This window comes from Tenrec ecaudatus, chromosome 12 (genome assembly GCF_050624435.1).
Source record: "Tenrec ecaudatus isolate mTenEca1 chromosome 12, mTenEca1.hap1, whole genome shotgun sequence".
Lineage (NCBI taxonomy): Eukaryota > Metazoa > Chordata > Mammalia > Afrosoricida > Tenrecidae > Tenrec > Tenrec ecaudatus.
The window spans coordinates 50532642-50554940 of record NC_134541.1 but is presented as its reverse complement, the minus strand read 5'-3'; the positions used below and the strand labels follow the sequence as shown (position 1 = coordinate 50554940).

Sequence of the window (22299 nt, the reverse complement as noted above, 5' to 3'; positions counted from 1 at the left end):
ATCCTTGATGCTGTCTACTACCACACTTCATTTTTTCCTCAGGGACACATTTTCATGCTACAATGTTTTCTTCTCTTTATTTCCAATTGTACATTTCTTCTAGCTACTACAAAATCAGGCTGTGTTCTAAATCTTTAGATTGAAGATGTCTAACCTTTTTGTAACCTCATTGGCACCATGAGCTAAGTAACTCAAAAGCTTCTTGACACTCGCCTTCAACTAGTACACTTTGCTGCTTCCTGCCATTAACCATTCTCCGCCTTCTGTACTGGCTTCTCATCTTCCTCGCTGCTTCTAAACGTGGACTACTCGGAAGACAGTTTCTGGTCCTCTGCTCTTATTCTCACTGCTTTGGTTACAAATGAACTTGAAAGCCCCACACCAGTCATCCAAATTGCTCTTCTGTATATCCATTGCTGACTTCCCTGGGGGTACACTATTGTAAGTTCACATTCGACATATCCAAAATAAACAGCAACAAACACTGTTCACTTTCTCGCAGCCTATAATTATTGACTCTCCTTTACCATTTTCAACATATCAACATCACCACCAACCTTGCAATTTCTCAGACTCCGAACTTGCAACAATACCGACTCTTTAGTTTTTGTTTCTACTAGTTTTATAAATCATGCTCCATAATTCCTGCCTCAGTGTACATCCTGATTGCACACCTTCTCTCCTCCATCCATACAATGGCTTCTTTTTCGCTACCCCACTACTTCACCAAAAATGGTGTCCTCCAGAGATTGGTCTCTGCTGACTACATGCCTAAAGTACATGAAACAAGGTGTCAGGATCCTTGCCTCTAAGCAGGATTCTGGTTGTACTTCTTCCAAGACAGATTTGTTTGCTCTTTTGGCAGTCCATGGTACTTTCAATATCATTCACCATAATTCAAATGCATCTATTCTTTCATCTTCCTTATACAATGTTCAACTTTCATGTGTAAATGAGGCGAATGTCAATGCCATGGCTTGGGTCAGGTTCAGTTTAGTCCTCAAAGTAGCATTCCTTGCTTTTCAACACTTAAGGTCTTCTGCAGCTGATTTACCTAATGCATTGTTCTCTTGACTGCTGCCGCCATGAGCATTGATTGTGGATCCAAACAAGACAAAATCCTTGACATTTTCAGTCTTTTCTTTATTTATTATTATGTTACCTATTGGTCCAACTATGAGGCCTTTGATATTCTGTCTGCTGATTATAATCTGTATTGAAGACTGAGAATGCTTCGAGTCTTCCTCACTTTGAGCAAGGAAGGTTGGGCCATCTATGTTAACGCTGGTAACAATTCTTCCTCCAATACTCATGCCACATTCTTCTTCATATAATCCAGCTTCTCTGATCAATTGCTCAGCACACTGATTATAAGTATGGAGAGAGAACAGAACTCAGATACACGTCTTTCCTTATTTTGAACCATGTAGTATTCCTTTGTTGTTTATATTACTGCCTCATGATCCATGTGCAAGTTCAGCATGAGCACAATGTAGCATTCTGGAATGCCCATTCTTTTCAAGGCTATCCATAGTTTGTTATGATCCACACAGTCAAATACCTTGGCATAGTCAACAAAACACAAGTAAACATATTTCTGGCATTCTCTGCATTCAGCCAAGATCCATCTGACATCAGCAATGATATGACTTGTTCCACATTCTCTTCTGAATTCAGCCTGAAACTCTGGCAGTTCTCTATCAATGTGCTGCTGCAACCCTTTTTGGATCATCTTCAACAAAATTTCACTTGCATGTGATCTTAACGTTACTGTTTTACAACTTGGGTGTTCTGTTGGGCTACTTTTCTTCGGAATGAGTACAAGCCTGGACCCTCCCAATCAGTTGGCATGTAGCTGTATAGCAAATCTCCTAGCATAGACCAATGAGTGCTTCCAGTACTTCATCACCGTTGAAACATTTCTATTGATATTCTATCCTGGGGCTTTGTTTTTAGCTAATGCTTTCAGTCCAGCCTGAACTTCTTCCTTCAGTACTGCTGGTTCTTGCTTATATGCTACGTCTTGAAATAGTGGGATGTCAACTAGTTCTTTTTGGTACAGTAACTGTGTATTCTTTCCATCCTCTTTTGTTTCCTACATCATTCAATATTTTGCCAGTAGAATCTTTTAATATTGGAACTAGAGGATTGAATGTTTTCTTGAGTTACTTCAGTTTAAGGTAAGGTATGCTGAGTGTGTTCTTCCTTTTTGATTTTCTTACTCTAAATCTTTGCATAATTCACTGTAATTTTGATTACGTAACTATGTCTTCTGGAGCTGCCCTTTGAACTTTTCTGCTCAGTTCATCATTTCTCCATGTGCTCTAGCTACACTACCATTAAGAGCAAGTTTCAGAGTCTCTTCTCACATCCACTTCGATCTTTTCTTCCTTTCTATTTATTTATTTTCCCCTTTCCTATCTTTCTTAGTCCCAGGAATACTAGCAACCCCTGGATCTGCTATTCCTCTATTCCTTAGAGTTCTCCTTCTTATTAGCCAGTTCTCATTAATCAAACCCCTGCTGAAGAAATTCTTTACATTAGCCGTTCCTGTGGAAATTACTTTGTGATTTTTCCCTCCTTAGTAGATTCAACTGATAAAAAAGGCAACCCCCCCCACCCCCAAGCACACTCAGCTGTGGAGTTGTATAATAAAGAAACACTTCTTAGTCTGGTGTGACTCTGCAGACTTGCATCTTTCCCCAAATGTTCTGTCTGTTGTTTTCCTCAAATATAACAAAAGTCCTTGAATAGAAAATGTATATAATTTCTTTCATAATAATCTTAGAATGTCTGGTATTTGGAATAAGGTAAGCAACTCAAATTCTTTGATTGTATAAAATATCGGTTTAGTCTCAATTTCCTTTTCATAAAAGTAGTACAAAACTTGAAGGGAGAAAAAAACAAGTGCATATACCAAAACTGAACCTAAAGCTACTTCCCCAAATTTACCAGTCGGATGAGCTGTCGGTCCAGCCACCGGAGCACATCAGGCCCCTCCTCGGACTCCGCTCGGAATACACCAAGTCGTGCCATCAACACTGCTGCAGCCTCCTGGTCAAATGCTGCTTCAATGTGCCTGAGCTGGCTCTGTGCATCTGCCCAACTGACAAGTCCAGAGTAGTCAGAAAACGAGATTAACATGTACACAATGAAATACAAATCCTGTTCCCTTATCTAGGGCAAAACATACTGAGATGCATTTTCTTTAAAGAATCACAGAAATTTTACATATACAAGTTTACATCCGGCCTCTGAAGGCTCTAAACCACAAAACAAGCACAGTGCTGCAAGCAGACACTAATTTTTAGCTGAGTAGAATTGCACTGTAGCTTTTCTGAGACTATAGATCTTTAGAGGCATAAACAGCCTTTCCTTTTCCCTCAGGAATGGCCAGTAAATTTATATAACCAACCCATGGTTAGCAGCCCAATTCTTAAGCCCACTGTGTCACTAAGGTTTCCATCAGAAGTCTACAGCCTCAAAAAGTACAAAAATTAATTTCCCAGGGGGTGGGGGGAACAACATGAAAGTAAATGCCCAGAGGTACCTAAATCCTAATCCAGTGTTCTTTCCCAAAGTGGATGTACCATTGGCTAAAGGGCACTGGAACAACCCACGGGGGCTACAAAGGCAGATACCTATGTTTTCCTTGGGATTGTGGGCTATAGTGTAATAGCCCTGTGCTCTAGCTCAAAGGTTCCCAAACTTATTTGGCATATATATATATCAGAGCCCACTAGCAGTGATTGCAAAATTTCACTGTTGCAACCCGTAACCCATGACAGAAGTGCAGCTACCTGCTTCTGCAGCTCCCTTGGATTATTCCAGCACCCTTGAGGGGCAGAATCACACACTTTAGAAAACACTGTTTTAAGTCAATCTTTCAAAAATCTAAATATTTTCAAATTCATTAAATGCCTTCCTAGCATTACAGCCACAAATAAAAATAGCAGATATGCAAAAGTATTCTAGTTGAAAAAAGACACCTGTACAAAGCTAGAAGAGACAAGCCAGAAACAGGTATGTACACTAAATAATCATATCCAGAATATACAGAGTCCCAGAAAAATTAATGAAAAAGAAAAGAAGTTTTACAAAATGACTCTGGTTGTCAAAGAAATATATTTGGCCAATCGACATGAAAAAGTGCTTAACTGAGAAATGGGAAAGCATAAAGGAAGATATTTCTCTCTGATTTCATTTTAAGGGTACTCTCCCTGCCACTATTGGAAGAAAATATTAAGTTAGTGTCTCAGGAGGAAAGTTTTGCAGCATCTAAAATTTCATTTCTATGAATTAATTCTAAGGAAATACTCAGGTACACAAAGGCCTAAACATACAAATGCAGCAGTGACATGATACAGGAAATAGAAAGAAGTGAAACATCCTTTTAATGTACATTAAACCCTGCAATATTACATAGCCATTAAAATATTTCAATACATTGGCCTAAAAAGTTTTGTATGTATGGGCATTAAAAGTTTCCTTGGCATACTGAGTATTGAGAACACAAAATACCTATCTATGTCCTAATAACAGAAAAAACACATGTATATATTTATATGCAAATACATGTCTGTGCACTCAAGGGCACACATTTATGAACGGGTCTTCAGAAAGCTCATGGAAAAATGGAAGCAATAATGGAATTTTCTCACAAACGCTTTGAAGTTCCCTTGTGTACACATACACACAATAGATACACACATCGTATGTAACTGTACAGAAAGTAAATTGTAAAGTTGAGAATCAGTACAGTAGCGTAGCATTTATTTGAGGACAAAGAGTGAAAATACCCAATCTCACATGCTGCATGACTGTTACAAGGAAGATATATTTGAGTTATTTAAATAGTAAAGTCATTAAGAAGAATTTTTAATCAACTATATTCCTACTGAAAGATGATTCCTCTAAGTCAGGGGTCCTCAAACTTTGGCCCACGGGCCACATGTGGCCTGCCAAGGACATGTATCCGGCCCGCCGGGTGTTTTTGCCCTGTTTGGCTTTTTACTTCAAAATAAGATATGTGCAGCTCCTGTGCATAGGAATTTGTTCATGTTTTTTTTTTTAAGTATAATCCGGCCCTCCAACAGGTCTGAAGGACAGTGAACTGGGCCCCTGTTTAAAAGTTTGAGGACCGCTGCTCTAAGCCAACATGCCCAAATTGGTTAGCTTCCTTCTCAGGTCAAACAAACCAATGTGGACTGGATTAGAAAGACAAACTTGAACCAAACCAAACCCATTGTCATTGAGTCAATTCTGACTCATAGTTACACTATAGGACTAAGTAGAATTGCTCTTTTGGGTTTTTGAGATTTTAAAATCTTTTTCCCCCCAACGGTTTTCTTGGAACATAATTTACATACCATACAATTCAATAGTTCAATTGATCAATAATATCAAGAGACTTAAATCTTTCAAAAAAGATTTCAGACAGTCTCATCTTTCTCCTGCAGAGTGGCCAGTGGGTTTGAACCGCTGACGTTTTGATTAGCAGCTCAGTGCATAGCCCACTCCGTCACCAGGTTCCTTTAAAGACAAACTAATAGCTATTAACATCTCTCTTCATAGGAAAAACATGCCAGTAGCTCAAAGATAACAGAGGACTGCTCACTTTCGGGCGATGGTAGTAACGCGGATACGTTTCTGGGTGCTGGAATGCTGATACTGGGTAACAAACTGGATGGCACCTCTACCTCCTTGGGGTATTGGGGCATTGTGCTGCAGGAGAAGAGTACACACATGACATTCTTATCATCAAATATACTTAAATGAAATCCTAGTGCTCCACAGAAGCTAAGTATCTTACTACAAAACACACAAAGGTGATAGAAATGTTGATTGGGCCTTTCTCATACAGGGAGATGTATTTATTTATTTAAACATCATTTTACTGGGGGCTCTTACAACTCTTATAATAATCCATGCATCAATTATATCAAGCATATTTGTACATATGTTGCTATCATTATTTTCTAAACATTTACTTTCTATTTGAGCCCTTGGTATCAGCTCCTCTTTTTTCCCTCCCACCCTCCTTCCCACCTTTGTGACCCCTTAATAAATTATAAATTATTTTTATTTTCATATATTACACCAACCACTGTCTCCCTTTACCCACGTTTCTGCTGTTGGTCCCCCTGGGGGTTGGGGTTATGCATCGATCATCGTAGTTGGTTCCCCCTTGCTCCCCTCTACTCTCCTGCCCCTCCTGGTGTCCCCACTCCCATTTCTGTTCCTGAGGGGTTTATCTGACCTAGATTCTGTGTGTCATGAGTTCTTGTTTGTACCTGTGCACATGCTCCGGTCTGGCCCACGTGAAAGGCAGGATGGACTCATGATAGTGGGGGTGTGATGAAGCCTCAAAGGGCCAGAGGAACATTGTGGATTTCACCGGTACTATACTGCACCCCAGTTGACTCATCCTTTCCTCGTGACCCTTCTGTGAGGGGATTTTCAATTGTCTACAGATTGGTTTGGGGTCTCTGCTCTACACCCCACTCGTTTTCAAGTGTTTTTGTTTGTTTGTGGTCTTCTGATGTCTGTTACCCAAAACCATTGACACCTCATGACTGCACAGGCTGGTGTGTTCTTCCATGTGGGCATGCTGCTTCTCTGCTAGATGGCTGCTTGTTTATCTTCAAGCCTTTAAGATCCCAGACACTATCTCTTTTGATAGCCAGGCAGCATCAGCTTTCTTCACCACATTTGCTTGTGCACCTCATTTTGTTTCCAGTGATCATGCTAGGAGAGTGTGCATCACAGAATACCAGTTTGTTCTTGTGTTGAGGCAGGGCTTGAGCAGAGGCCCAAAGCCCACCCACTACCTCAATGTATTGCCATATAAATATATGCATATGTGCTAATACCTCTATTTTTATGAATTAATGTATTTACATGCATACACTCCTATGTTTATACCTCTATCCAAAGCTTTGATTCCTAGATCTTTCCTCTGTTTCCTTTCACCTTTTTCCTGCCCTACCAACAAGCTCGCTCTTCTTCTGCCTCTTAGTAATTCCTCTCAGCTAGATTGCTGTTCTTTCAACAACTCCAGGGTATCTATGTCGTCCTCATTGTTGCTTTTAATTCCCTAGTTGTTTCCCTGTGTATGACGCTGTTTGTTCACTGCTCCCTTCCCTGCCTCCTCCTCCTCCAAGCCCCTCAGGAACCATTGGTCGCATTACTTTCTCCTCCAGCTTATTTTCCATGCCTCTCTTAATTTCCTGGTCTAACGGCAGGAGTCCCAGGAACGTAATTCTACCTTCTTGACTCTTCCTCCAGGAGATGTATTTTGAGTGGTAAATTTAGCATGAATTGATGGATTGTATAGCAAATTACACATAAAATGGGCATAAAATTTTTCTGCACATTTGAAATTTTTTATAATAAGATACTTGGAAATAAAGTGACACAATAAAACATTCACCAACATTATGAGGGTTTAGATGTATACTGGCCTTCTAATGACGTTCTTAGTATTTATTTGTACTGACTTTATTATTATTATTATTATTTGGGGGGGCCTTGTAATGACTATCAGTTCAACAAATTACAAAAGTTTGAAAGGAATAAAAAAAGATTATGTTCATGTCAGCCTGGCATCAGATCTAATAAACTCCTAAAGCACCATCAGTCTGCAGGGAAAGTAACCAGAGGCCAGCAGTTTATAATAAACTAGCAAACATGACACTAGGACATAGATACACGGAAGGAATTCAACTCACCTGATTGGCTACTTCAAAGTAAATACCGAGCGTAGACGTGGGATCCAGAGCACAGATTTTCCACTGGCTAGTCCCACCAACACCAAGCTCCTGGGGTTTTCAATTAGGAGAGAAAAAGGGAGAGAGAGAAAAAGGCCTGATAAAACTGACTCTGAATAGGACACAATGTTAAACTATCTCATTGTAGATGAAAATTTAAATTTAACAAATACTTCCTGGATAAAAGTACAATTAGTAATAAAACAAACTAAAATTCACTGTCATTAAGTCAATCCTGATTCATAGCTTTTGATATGGGCACTCTTTCCAATTTTAATTAAGTTATAAAAAGTTAAATATACAATTTTTTTAAGTTCATAAGAAAAAATTATCTTTCTATTCCATTTTCCTGTACTCTGAAGCTCCCTGGTACACATATACACTTACATTAACGTGCTTTATAATACTGAAGTGAAGTTAAAGAATCAACTCAGGATTAGAGAGGAATATAAAAGAATGAGAATTACCTACTTAGCTTGAAAATTAAATTGAGTTCATCATTATTATGGAGAAAAATTCAAAACAGAGTGTTGGCTACAAAATATTATAATCAAATTTCTTTATGCAAAAGTTTTGTACAAATTCTAAGAGCATCGAGGCACTTTTAGTGGTATGCAGGATACTTTTTAATGACAAGCTACAGGGGTCTCCAGTGATGAGTATGAAGTTCACAAAGATAAAAATGAGAACTTTACAGTTTTAACCATGATACCTAGAAGTGTCAAAAACCACCACCAAAATTACTAGATTCTAAAATATATGCTCTAGCCTTCCAGAAACACTGAGTGTTACACATTTCGAATACACCTACCAAAGAGTACTGTCCTTGCAAAGTGACATGATTATGCACAAAACAGGCTTGATATTGCTTGTACACTCCTTCTTAATCCACCCGTTAGTGGACGACAGCTGACACTATCTGCTGTCTATGTCAGGAGCCTTTATACCTGGCCACCGACAAGCAATATGAGGAACGCAAGAGACAGGTGGGAGAGGAAGGTTCTTAACTGTAGACACAGATCAGCCCTAAGAGGGTGCCAGTGCAAGAGTGCGCCATGTGTTTCCTCAGCTTTCCCAAAGCAGTATTAAGAGACGGACGCCTTCTAGGGTGCTCTTCCAGCTCAAAGAGCTTTTCTACAAGTAGAAGGTCTTTAATCTTCCTGGGAGAGTGAAGGGCTACACTCAAGAACCACCACAAAGAGGCAAAGGGGCTTTGCCATCTCCTTTCTTCTCTAGGCACTAAGGGACAGCATAGCTACAAACCTTCCAGAGTTCTAAAACGACATACTTTTACCAACACAGAAACTCAGTACTTCAGCATTTACCCTACCCTTATCAGAATAATTGTAAAGACAAAATTAGGAAATCAACATTTTTAGAAAATACATAATGAAGTATTTAAAGAAAAAGTAGAATGAGGTGTGCAAGTTCTTTTCTTTTTCTTCTCTCTCTTTTTAAAATCATTTTATTAGGGGCTCATACAACTCTTATCACAATCCATATATACATCAATTGTGTAAAGCACATTTGTACATTCATTGCCCTACCTGCAAGTTATTTTCAAAGGTCGTTTATAAAAGATGATAAAGCAGATATGGAAAATAAAAGTGATAGGTAGAGCAAATGTGGCACAAAAAGAACAATTTTGACAAATTGATAATAAATGCCGACTTTAGCTAGTGAGTACACAGAAATTCACTATACACTTAATACTTCTCTGTATGTTTGAAAATTCAGATTTTTTCTTCTTTGCCTCCTCTACCCCTCTAACCTAAACTTTCCTGGCTGGTCCCCATTGAATCCTAGAACTGTCATTAATAATATCTTCTTTATTTATTAAATAATTTTATTGGGGGCTCTTTCATCTCTGATCACAATCCATACATTCAATCATCCAGTGTGTCAAGCACATTTGCACATATGCTGCCAACATCATTTTCAAAGCATTCTCTTCCCACTTGAGCCCCTGATAGCAGCTCCCCATTTCCTCCCCCTCCGTCACGAACCTTTGATAAGTTATAGATTATTATTTTCATCTTACATCAACCTTCATCACCCCTCACCCACCTTTCCATTGTTCTTCCCCCTGGGAAGGGGTTCTAGTTGATCCTTGTAATCAATTCCCCTTTCTCCCCCCACTCTCCCCTAATCTTCCTGGTATCTCTACTCTCATTGTTGGCTCTGAGAGGGTTATCTACCCTGAATTCTCTGTGTTGCACAGGCTCTTACTGTGGCAGTGTGCATATTCTGGTCTAGTCATATTTGTAAGGTAGAACTGAGGTCATGATAGTGGGGGGAAAGAAGCACCAAAGAGCTAGAGGCAAGTTGTGTTTCATTGGTGCTATACTGCACCCTCACTGGCTCATCTCTTCCCTGGGATCCCTCTGTGAAGGAATGTCCAATTGTCTCCAGATGAGCATTAGGTCTTCTCTCCATACCCTTCTGCCCCCCAATTCACATTCAGTATGGTTTTATTCTTGGTCTTAGATGCCTGATACGTGATCCCATCGACATCTCAAGATCACCCGGGCTGGTGTGCTTCTTCCATGTGAGCTTTGTTGCACTTCAGCTAGATGGCAGCTTATTTATCTTCAAGCCTTTTAAGACCCCAGAGGCTATATCTGTTGATAGCCAGCTATCAAAAGTATCTTCTTAAATCTGATGGTGCCCGGCTATTAAAAGATAAAGCGGCTGGGGTCTTAAAGGCTTGAAGATAAACAAGTGGCCATCTAACTCAAAAGCAACAAAGCCCACATGGAAGCACACCAGTCTGTGTGCCCATGAGCTGTCGAAGGGATCAGGTATAAAGCGTGCAGTGTAGCAACGATGAAACATATAACTTTCCTCTAGTTTTAAATGCATCCCCCCTCCCCCACTATCATGATCCCAATTCTACCTTACAAATCTGGCTAGACCCGAGGATATGCATTGGTACAGACAGCAACTGGAAACATAGGGAATCCAGGACAGATGACTCCTTCAGGACCAGTGGTGAGAGTGGCGATGCTTGGAGGGTGGAGGGAAATGTGGGGTGGAAAAACGGGAACCGATTGCAAGAGTCTATGTATAGCCTCCTCCCTGGGAGACGGACAGAGAAGAGGGTGAGGGGAGCTGTCGGACAGTGTAACACATGACAAAATAATAATAACTTATGAATTATGAAGGGTTCATGAGGGAGGGTGTGGGAAGGGAGGGGGAAAAATGAGGAGCTGATATTAAGAGCTCAAGTAGAAGGCAAATGTTTTGAGGATGATGATGGCAACAAATGTACTTATGTTCTTGACACACGGATATGTGTATGGATTGATAAGAGTCTCCCAATACCACGATTAAAAAAAAAAAGTATCTTCTTAAATGACCCCTAAAGCCCTTCAACCAGCAGATTTTAAATACTGTTCACAGCATTTTGGATTCAGACCAGGGTGTAAGCAACTTAGAACTCTAGGGTAATGAATGCCTCAGATAATAAGCTCGGGTCAGAAACTTGCCTTAGCTAAGAGATTATAAAAATGTTATCTCAAAATCACCTTCTGTCTGCAAACTCTACACAAGTTTGATCCAAGTCATCAAAAAGTGAGATTTGCTGTAATTTAAAGATGGCATGTACTGTGGGATTCCATTGTTCAGGGTACTATTCTCAGTGCTTACCTGCATTATCCTAGTCACCCTTAACAACCAATAAACCAAGCTGGTGATGCACATGACATTAACATTCTCGACTGCTAACTGAAAGCAAAAAGGTCCTAGGGCATCCAGAAGCACCGGGCAATCTGCTTCGGAAATGTCAGCCACTGAGAACTCCATGGGAGTCCAGTTCTACTCCAACATACATGCGGCTGCCATGATTCAAAATTGACAGGAAAGCAACTGTTTTTTTGTTGGTTGCTTTGCTTTATGGAGGAAGGGAGCAAAAGATCATGAAAATGGATCACAGGACAATTCAGCACTGTCAGGGCCAAATCGTGAATGGGGATCAAACCTGGATCCAAGTTTTTGGCTCTATGGTCTATACATTTCACCTCCATTCAGACAAGAACTCTCATTGATGGAGAAGTGAGGAAGGGGTATGACATGTTAACTCTAGCCCAGAATCACCCTGGAGAGGCCTGGCTGTTGTGCTTCTTTCCAGCTGAAGATAAGAGAATAGTAGAGTCAGCTCTGACCCTGAGCTGGATAGATAACCCCTCTGCGCCTCATTTTCTTCCTCACTGACCATGTAGATCAGTGTTTCTCAACCTTCTTAATGCTGTGACACTTTAATATAGTTCCTCGTGTCATGGTGAACCCCAACCATAAAATTATTTTTGCTGCAACTTAAGTGTAATTTTGCTAGTGTTATGAATCAGGCAACCCCTGTGAAAGGGTCATTTGACCCCCGAAGGGGTGGTAAGCCACAGGTTGAGAACCGCTGATGTAGACAGATGAACAGTCTGAAATGACACTGCATGTCAATCGGTTAGAATTAAGCATTGAAAAAAAAAAAAGAATTAAGCATTGCCTCCTCACAAAGACATGTAAACAAGGAACAGGCAAGATGATGACACACCTATGCTAACAGACTAAGTGCCAGAGCACAGTTAATGATAGTGATATAAGAATTCATCTTACATTCTCTGATACACACGGTCCTTTCACGTTTAGAGAGACACACGGGCCAATGGCTCCAGCAATCTTCAGTTCCCTAGAGGTCTAAAACAGAATTACATGAATATAAGGTTAAATATGACAGAGAATCATCTGCTCTCATGATAGCCAAAACTAATGCTTAAAAGAAAAATACAATGATTATACATGGATGGATGAGAATATACAACTTTTCTCCTAAAAACTTTTCTAGGGCCACTGTGAACCAGTTAAATTTTCAATAAAATCCTTTATAAAACTATATAATTTTGTAATGTTTTTATTTTGCCGAAAGTATAAATACTCAAAGATAAACACGTTCACCAAATCTCCAAGTACAAGTGATGTACTCAGTGATGGTGGTTGTACTCTTTAAGTGGTACTCTCATTCTCACTCTCCTTTTCCACATTATCTCATCACTACTATTTTAAACTCACCAGTTCCAAAGCCTCCCATCCAACCTTTCTTGTTACTGTTGTCAATTTAACCCCAAATATGTAATCCTTTAAAAGAACGTAATAACTAAGGAAATGCATACTTTAGTCATTAAAATAAGCTACAATTTGGTTCAAAGAAGACTTCAGGGAACAGTTTGGGTATACGGTTTAAAGTTAAGATTATCTCAGAGCAATAATTTCAGGGGTTCAACCAGCCTCAATGGCTCCAGAAAGCCTACATAGTTCATGAATGTAAAATTCTGTTCCGCATTTTAGTCCCCTTTAACTGGGATTCTTCTATACCACTTTGATCAAAACACTTAGCAATGGTAGCCGGGGCCTGTCTAATTCTTCTGGTCCACGACAAAGGGGCATTTGTTCCTGATGGTAACGGATATTCAATTCCTTGCTCCAATTCCTCACAAGGTGTCTCTGGGACCAACAGTCGCTAACTTTCAAGACCTAGTTAGGCTTTTGACATTTCCCTCTAGATTCTTCTGCCCAAAAAGTTGAAGGTGGCAGAACTTAGACTAATAAATAAGAACATTATGTTTTCATTATTTTAAAATTCTCTTATACCTTTACTTCCAAAGTAGCACCAAATGCCATTCGGAAATTTCCATTAAAATCTTTACTGAAAATTCTTTGGAATGTCTGCTTGAAGAGAGAAGTGTTGAATGAATCTCCCATCACCATATGACCGCTAGAAGAAGAGAAAAACAGTAGAAGTTTCAGATGGCTGAAAAGCCATGCTGGAAGGCAGGGTCAAATGGGGCACTTGTTTTTAAACTTTGCAGCAAGCAGTATTTTAGTCTACTATTTATTGCTTTGGGGAAAAATAAGATAAATTTTGAGAAAGAAAATAGGTCACTCAGGTGTTCTCTCAGTATTTACAAACAATTTAAAGATCAAAAGAAGCCGTGTTATCTAAGTGCTACTACTTCAAACAATAAATAACACCAAACTCACTACCATCAAGTGGACTTCAACTCATAGGGACCCTATACAGAGTTCTGAAGCTATATGGGGCAGACCGCTTCATCTTTCTCCCATGGAGCAGCTGCTGGGTTTGAACCACCAATCAATCCTTTATCAGTCAAACATTTACTGGACAGCGTTACTAATGCTCCTTAAAATGGCAAATTATAAATGATTAGGGCCAAGAATGTACGGATGTGCTTTATACAACTGATGTATGTATATGTATGGATTGTGTTAAGAATTGTATGAGCCCCTAATAAAATGTTTTTAAAAAAATGAAAAAACAAAACAATGTATGAACTGTGAAAAGAATTGTATGAGCCCCAATAAATTGTTAAAAAAAAAAAGAATGATTGGGGCAGGGAATGTATGGATGTGCTTTATACAATTGATGTATGTATATGTATGGATTGTGATAAGAGTTGTATGAGTCCCTAATAAAATGTAAAAAAAAGAAAAAAAAAAGAAATGAAATGGGTGATGTTACAAAAGCCCCTATTGAAATAAAGATAATAAAATGATAAAAAAATGGTAAATAACATGAACAATTAGTAGTTAGGAAAGAAAACAGGATTTCAATCTTCTCCATAATAGGTGACTGTATTGGAAACCCCATGGGGCAGTTCTATTCTGTCCAGAGGGCTACTAGTTGATGGAGGGGTCACTGTATTGGGGACACTGCACTATAAGGAGTTGCATAGCCCATCAGTCTTACCCTGACTGCTTTGGTAGGAAGGCCCTGGTCCAATCCTGTGAGCTATCTAATAATGCACACATCCTAATCACGGTCCCATTCCTGCTTGACCCAAATAAAACTATGATGCACTGATCTGCACCAATCATGAATTTCTAACAGTTCTCTTTGTTCCAGGCCGTATTTATCTACCTTCCCAATTGTGAATCCTCGACCTCATGCAAATGACCTCCCTCATTCGGATACCTCTGTGTCTCTTTGTTGTCTTTATTTCTTTTACAATTTAATAAATGTTCTCCTTAAAATTTTTTAAACGGAAGAGTTTCATTTCATTTGAACCCACAATCAATGCCCAAGGGAGGAGTTAAGAAATCAAATGGCTTATTGCACTGGGCAAATCTGCTATAAAAGATTTCTTTAAAATCTAAAAAGGATGTCACTTTGAGAGCTACATTATACTTGGCTCAAGCTGTCTTTACTATTACCTCATATGCATGGGAAAGCTGGATGGTGAAAAAGACCAAATAATTTATGCATCTCAATCATGGCATTGGCAAAGAATACTGAAAATACTATGGTCTATAAGAAGAATAAATACGTTAGTCTTACAAGTACAATCAGAATTCTCCTTTTAAATGAGGACATCACAACGACTCCACCTCTACTACTTTGAATGTAAAACCAGATGGACCATCGTCCCTACAGGGCATCATAGTTGATAAGAGGGTCAGCAAAGGAAAACAAAACAATATAAAAAGGCCCCTGAATGAGATGAATGACATAGTTGCTGCAACAACGGGTTCAAACCTAGTAACATTATAAATCAGAAGTAACTCAATGGCACCTAATAAATCATCTCCAGCAATTAGCTTGATTCATAGACAGAACATTAAAAATAGTGGGACATGATGGTAGGAAACAATCTTGGGCTATCCAACTCAATAAATGAAAAATAAACTTGTATCTTTTTTAGGCCATTAATATTTTGGGTTTCCTGGTACATTTAAACAAATCTAATTCTATCTCGTATGTCCCGCATGACATATTTGTTATCATAAATTAAATTCTGTTCCCCCAAAATATGTCAACTTGGCTGGGATGATTGTCACCGGTTTGACAGCTATGGAATGGTGCAGCCATCCCCCATAATGTGATCTGATGTGATCAGCCAATCAGTTACAAGGGAATGAGTGTAGCAGCAACACCCTTACTACTGCAGTGTGGCTTGGTCATCTTTTATCTCCTATGAGAGAAGCAAGCAGAGGTGAGACCTGACTTCCACCAAGCAAGAAGAGCCAAGAGGGGGGCATATCCTGGGACCCAGATCCCAATATTGAAAGCTCCTACACCCAGAAGATGAAAACCAAGGCACTTGTCATATTTTTGTTATAACAACGCTAGATAATCGAGACACTTGCCAAGTTATCATGCAGATTAAGCTTTAACTCCTCTCTTAGGGAGTTTACTCCTTGCAGAAGCAGTCCACTCCATGTTTGGAGAGCTGTGAAGAAAGGTCTTTATACCAAGTGTCTAGGTGGCACAGTGGCTAAAGCATTCACCTGCCAAACAAAAGGTTAGTGGCCCAAGCTTGCCAGCTATTCTACAGGAGACAAATGAAGCTGTTTGCTCCCATAAAGATTTACAACTCTAAAAATCCTATGAAACAGTTCTGTTCTATCCAATAGGGTCAGAAATCAACTTGACAACAGTGAGACTGGGTGTCTAATAGTGAAATCCTGTTTTCCGGAAATTTCAACCACTGGTTCTGGTTCTACCCTTTTGTCACAGACAAATCTACCCTTCTCCAAAGAAGAGTCTTTCATGTGTTGAGTATAGTTATCATGGACTATCCATCTTTAGCTGTCTCTAGTTTCAAGTACTCTTCACCACTCTATTTTCCCCTTTGAACATCTCTATTTTACCTACATTCCCATTTTAAACAGAAATACCCAGAATAAAATACAATATAGTCTTGATATGGTATGATTAGTGTCAAGAAGACTAAACTAATAAGCATCCATCTAAGTGAGATGTCAACTAAGTCCACATGGAAGAAGCATACCATTATCAGTCACCGAAGGATTGCAATTCATATAATCTGAAATCAAAGGCAGGATTAGTGTCCGAGCTTATATTGTGAAAATCCAGTTTGCATAAGGCTATGATTAACAGTGGAAGCTCAAGATTCATTTGTGGGAACTGCATGGGGAATAAGACCCCAGTGAATTCCTTCTATATACAATTGAGGGATGGGCGGATAGTAGTTACTGAAGAGAGTGCATTGGAGAGATGACTACAGAAGATCAAAAGCATAAATCTGACTTGAACAGTTAAAACCTTGTCAGTTGATCCCCTCTCTGATGCATGTTGGACCTGATTTAGTTTTTCTGTATTTTTGGTTTGTTCTTATTAGGGTGTATTTCAAAGGTGTTAAGAAACTGGAAGTCACCCTCTTGAAGTTGTGTTATGTTTTACTGTGTTTCAGTATACGAAAGCCAGGATTGATGAACCTATAGGGACAGCAAGTAGAATAAGGGTTTGGGGGACATTCAGTGGGGGGTGGGGGTGGGACAGAGTAAGGGATTGGGTGGGGATGGGAGACGATGTCAAGGAGTCCAAAAAGAAAAAGAATGCTTGGAAACTGACCGTGGCAGCAATTGTACAATTCTGCTTAACGTGATTGAATTATGGAATGATATATGTATTAAGTCCCAATTAATTAATAACCAAGAAAATAGAACCAATACTTTAAAAAATAAAAAGACTAAAAACTAAACTTAATGTTTTCTTTGAAGATAACATAGTCCTATGAACCCAGACATTGCTGGGTAATCCCCATCTGTTGACTTATCTTGCCCCCATCAACTAAAACCTCCAAGTATTTTTTCCAATTTCAGCACTTTCCTAATACTCTATGTGTGCAACTAGTGATTTGACTTAAATTCTATGTGTTTCAAAAGTAAAAGACCTGACTGAGAATCTAATGCAACTGAGGCCCTTCCACACAGAAAAATTCTAGCGTATAATGTCACCACCTGGGAGTCTGCACAATGCGGGTCTGATGCAGATTTGAAGTGAGGTCCAAGGTACTGAGTTTTTAACAAGCTCCAAGATAGGCTAATGCTGTGAGTTCTTGGTTGGTACTAAGGAACTAAACCAGCAATCCTCAAACTTTGCTCTACATTAGAATTTTGAAGAAATGTTAAACAATCCCAAGGCTCAGGGCATACCTCATGCCATCAGAATCTCTGAACATAAGGACCCAACCCTCAGTGCCATCAAGTCAATGCTCACTCATATCATCGGGAGCCACTGTGGGTTTCTGAGACTTTAATTGCTTACATGTATAGAAAGCCCAGTCTTTCTCCCATGGAGCTGTTGGTAGTTTCAAACTACTGACCATGAGGATTGTCGCCCATGCATAATCACTACACTAGGGCTCCTAAGGACCCAAAACAATATTTTTCAAAGTTCCCCAGGTAATTCTAAGGTATAGCCAGACTACATCAATATTTCTCAGAAGGTAATATGCACAGTCTCTTAAAGAGCTTCCCCGGAGTTTCTGATTCAGAAAGTTTGAGAGGTAGGTCCGAGACCAAACCTTTCTAACAAATTCCCAAAGAAGCCTTATGTTGATGCAGGATATTGCTCTCTGACTACAACACTAGCTCAGAGTTTAAGTCAGTGCACCTCCCAACACAGTGTGTAACCTCTAAGCTGAAAGGGTATTCAGCATCAGTTACCAAGTGAAGCTGCTTCTCAATGCTCTGGTCCTCAGAACCTATTTCTCTGCCTGTTCATAGATATGCCTTCGTTTCTGTACACGTCTTAAAAACATCTCTGAGCAAGAAATTAAGTTAAAGTTACTCTGATATGACCTGTGATTGGCCAACTTTTAGGACCTCCTGCTAATTGCTGTTGCTTCCTCAAAGGGGCCCGCATACAATCCCCAATCACTGAAACCAGAGCCCAAAGCATCTAAAAGGGTATTGAAGTCAACCCCACCCATTGCAATATCTCCACCACTATTTCTCTCTCCTTGAAATAATGAGTGAGGCCTGGTGGTGAAGTAGTTACACAGGGCTGCGATCTAAAAGGTCAGCAGTTTGAAATCACCAGCTGCTCAAGAGAAAGAAGGGGTTTTCCACTCCCATCAACAGTTATAGTCCTGGAAACTCACAAGGCAATTGTACTCTGTCATACAGCATTGCTAGGAGTTGGTATCAACTTGATGGCAGTGAGGTTCTGAGCGAAAACATGAAAAAGACAGGTGTTTGCTGTCAACATACCCAGTAAGATTTGTACAACACTTCATCTCCAAAAGTCCAGTTTGGTCAAGAGCGCAAGCGTAAATGTCAATGCAGTGACCGTTTGCAGCAGTCCGATTAGCAAGCATCTCATAGTGCTGTGAAGACAGAAGAGTTGCCGTTATGAAAACACTATCACTGTCCACTGAAAAGAAAAACAAAACCTGACGGCCATTTAGTCGATCCTGACGCATGGTAGCCCAAGAAGGCAAAGTAGAACAGCCCCTGTTATACTGTTCATGGCAGTAGAAAGCCTCATCTTTCTCCTGAAGAGTGGTTGGTGGTTTTGAACTGCTGGTCTCACGGTTAGCAGTGTACCATGCAGTCTTAAATAGAGAAATAGCCTAAGAATTGTTCTCAAAGGCCACCCACTTAACTAAGTCCTAAGATTACAGGTAGTAGTTTCAGAGCAGTCAAGATCTGAAAGACCACCGATTTAAGAGCATCTTGATAACCAAAACGTATAGCCTCACCCAAGTAGTTTGCATGACTCACGAGCAGCCTAAGTGAGGCACTTTGTTACCATCTTATAATCTAGCTGATTATACTTACCTTGGTAGCCTTTTTCATGAAGCGTGCGTTATCTTTCTCAATATCATGCCACGAACGAATAGGAGTCTTTAATTCATCTCCAACCACCATGCCAGGTCCTTGGGTCGGGGGCCCTCCAGTGAACAGCATGATCCTGGCTCCTGTGTTCGGAAAAGTGCCCTATAATCACAAATGGCATCGTTTTAGATAGGCACAGTCCCATCCCAAGTATGGTTCAGTTCCCTAAAAAATATCACAAAGAGGAATTTCCTCAGTTGTTCTTAATACTAATCACAAAACTGGCATATATCTTCTTGATTATTGTATTAATTTTTATTAGTGTACTGTCAGCACTTCCCATTGCCCTAGCTCCCCTTATCTCTCATGAAAATTTCAAAACACTAAGGCATTCTTTCAGTGCAGATAATAAAGATGGAAGAATTTTTAAAAATTAAGACAATCAGTTGATGTAAGGTGACAGCTTTCAAAGAAAGCTAAAAAGTAAAAAATTCTGACAGCAAGTTTGTAGGATTTGACAGGTGCAAGTAAATTTGGAATTACCTCCAATAAACCAACAGCAATGGACAAAGCAACACCAGTGGATCGTAAAGGTCTTTTCCCCTGAGTTACTGGCCATGGGTCCCTTTGTAATTCTCCAAGAAGATCAGTGAGGTTCATGTCAATCTTGTGAACAGGCTGTAGAAATCTGTGCAATTTTGAATGGACACATCAATACAGTTTAACAAAATAACTTTCAATCCGAGGTGACAGTTATTGGTCTTTAAAACAAGTATACAGAGTAAACAGACATTTGTAATTTGTTTCCTTCTAAATTAATCTCCAACTACACACATAAAAGACTTCAAAGCAATTTTAGAATAAAATGATTGTCTAGTATTTAGCAACTTATATTTATAGTCTATAAAATAAAATTCTAGAGAAGATAATCAGTGCAATTTTAATGAGCAAAGGCACACCTAAGGGTAAAATCAATCCAAGTATGGCTCATCCAAGCCGAGAGCAAAGCAATTAAAGGGGCTGCTAACTCCAAGGTTGGTGGTTCAAAGCCACCATCAGCTGCTCCATGGAGAAAGATGTTCACAGTCAGCTTCCACAGTTTTACAGCCTAGGGAATCCTATGGGGCAGTTCCATTCTGTCCTCTACCAGAACACTGAGTCAGATTAACTCAATGGCAATAGGTTTGATGGCTCACTTATGAGGCAACTTCATTCTCAAGATTTGATCTGTGCTCCTAGTGAGCCTTAAAAGAAACAGGTTTCTTGCCAGAGTTAAGAGGTTGTTCCCAGCATACTGAAAGGTGTATTTTATTTGCTGGCTTACCATCCTCACCAGGACAGATCCAAGCACCGAAGAAACTAAGTACAATTACTGCCTAGCCTTGGATTTTCTGGAGAACAATCCAAAAAAAGTTTTAATCTTTCCAGTTTTACTGAAGGATACACATAGGTATTCAAGTGTGGAATGAATGAATGCAGTGATCTCAACTCTTTGGTTTCATGCAGCACTACTGCTCGTTGTCAGAGTTGCTGCCGACTCACACTGTCCCTACAGTGCAGGGTAGAATGGCCCCTGTGAGCTGAGAACGAAACTATGGGAGTAGAAAACCTCGTTTTCCTCAAGAGTTGCTGACCTTGCGGTAAGCAGCCCAACTCATAACCACTATGTCACCAGAGTTCCTCATGCAACATTAGCAGGAAAAATATTCTGAGCTAATCTTTCATATATGCATGCATGTGTGTATAATATCTTGGTTATAAATTAAACACAAGTACTGATTTCTCATCTTCTTCCCTCATCCAATGGACTATCCGTATGTCCCATCTAATATATAGTGTATTATATGTCAGGCCTCACCTGCTTGAAACAAAAGGGTGTTCCTGTGGCTGAGTGGGTCTTGCTTGCTGCATGAGCATGGCTGGCTTAGTAAGCCCCAGCATATCCTAGAAAACAAAAGTCACTCGTTTTGCATAACACTAAAAGTAAAAGCAAGAAATGTAAGAAATGACCATATTCCTATTTGTTACAAACCTGTATCTGTTTTGCAGTTAAATCCTTGGTTCCCCGAAAGACATAACTCTTGGAGATTCCTTCGCAGCTTAGCTCATGAACCTGTACCATCCTCCCAAATGTGATCAGACCCACCAGAGCATCTGGAGGAAGGAGACTCAGGGACATCTGCAAGGACTCTTTGAGGGCTTGAAGGTCATCTTCCTCCAGGCACGTGTCAACCACATAGAGGAAGATCAGAGGGGACTGAGCACCTCGCTTTATGGAACAAAAAAAGAAAAAGCCTGTATATGAATACACACAACCAGCACTTTTAAAACAAATAAGTTATAAATATGGCTTGTCTGTATTTATAAGTACAGACAAGGATTCCCAAGAAAGGAATAAGGATGTCCACACAAATCTCATTTACCTTATTATACAACTTGGGTTCTATTAAGGCAAATTAAACATATAACACAGGTCTGTATTATTAAACATTGTGACTGTGCATCATGTGCCAGACACTGTTGTTGGTACTTCAGTCAATGCAACAGTGAACAAAAAGAACAAAGACCCCTGCTTGTCCTAAGGAGCTAGGTTTCTGGATAGACAGATATTTGATAGGTAATAAACATGACAAACAAGTAATTTATATAGTATCTTAGAAGGTATAAGTGCTGAGAGGAGGGAACTTGGTCACCCTTAGCCAGACTCTCTAAACAAATAAACAAAAAAAATATTTAAAAGCAGAAAACAAGCAAATTTGAGTTCAACCCGAAGGCAGACATAGCCTGGCAATTCAGAGGGAGGAAACCTAAGCAAAAAGCCCCCAAAAGAAAATGTATGCTCAACTGCTCCAATGGGATGCCAATGAATAACCACTCCCCCATGGTTTGGTCTGTAACATCAGAGGGGACTAGGTGAGCAGGCAACTCTTCCCTAAAC

The 22299-nt window shown here is 39.7% G+C and overlaps 1 protein-coding gene across 2 annotated transcripts in view; it reads right to left on the bottom strand.

Annotated features, from left to right (window-relative positions):
- SEC23B (SEC23 homolog B, COPII component) overlaps positions 1–22299 on the bottom strand; it is a 54445-nt gene that overhangs the window by 16245 nt on the left and 15901 nt on the right. For both annotated transcript variants that reach the window (XM_075564033.1, XM_075564034.1), the window contains exons 5-14: positions 21394–21630; positions 21220–21305; positions 19905–20049; positions 19365–19523; positions 18795–18910; positions 13410–13533; positions 12378–12458; positions 7731–7820; positions 5618–5724; positions 2953–3106 (exon numbers count right to left, since the gene is read on the bottom strand). In XM_075564033.1, coding sequence (XP_075420148.1) covers positions 2953–3106; positions 5618–5724; positions 7731–7820; positions 12378–12458; positions 13410–13533; positions 18795–18910; positions 19365–19523; positions 19905–20049; positions 21220–21305; positions 21394–21630 — 1299 coding nt within the window. The remainder of the gene's footprint in view (positions 1–2952; positions 3107–5617; positions 5725–7730; positions 7821–12377; positions 12459–13409; positions 13534–18794; positions 18911–19364; positions 19524–19904; positions 20050–21219; positions 21306–21393; positions 21631–22299) is intronic.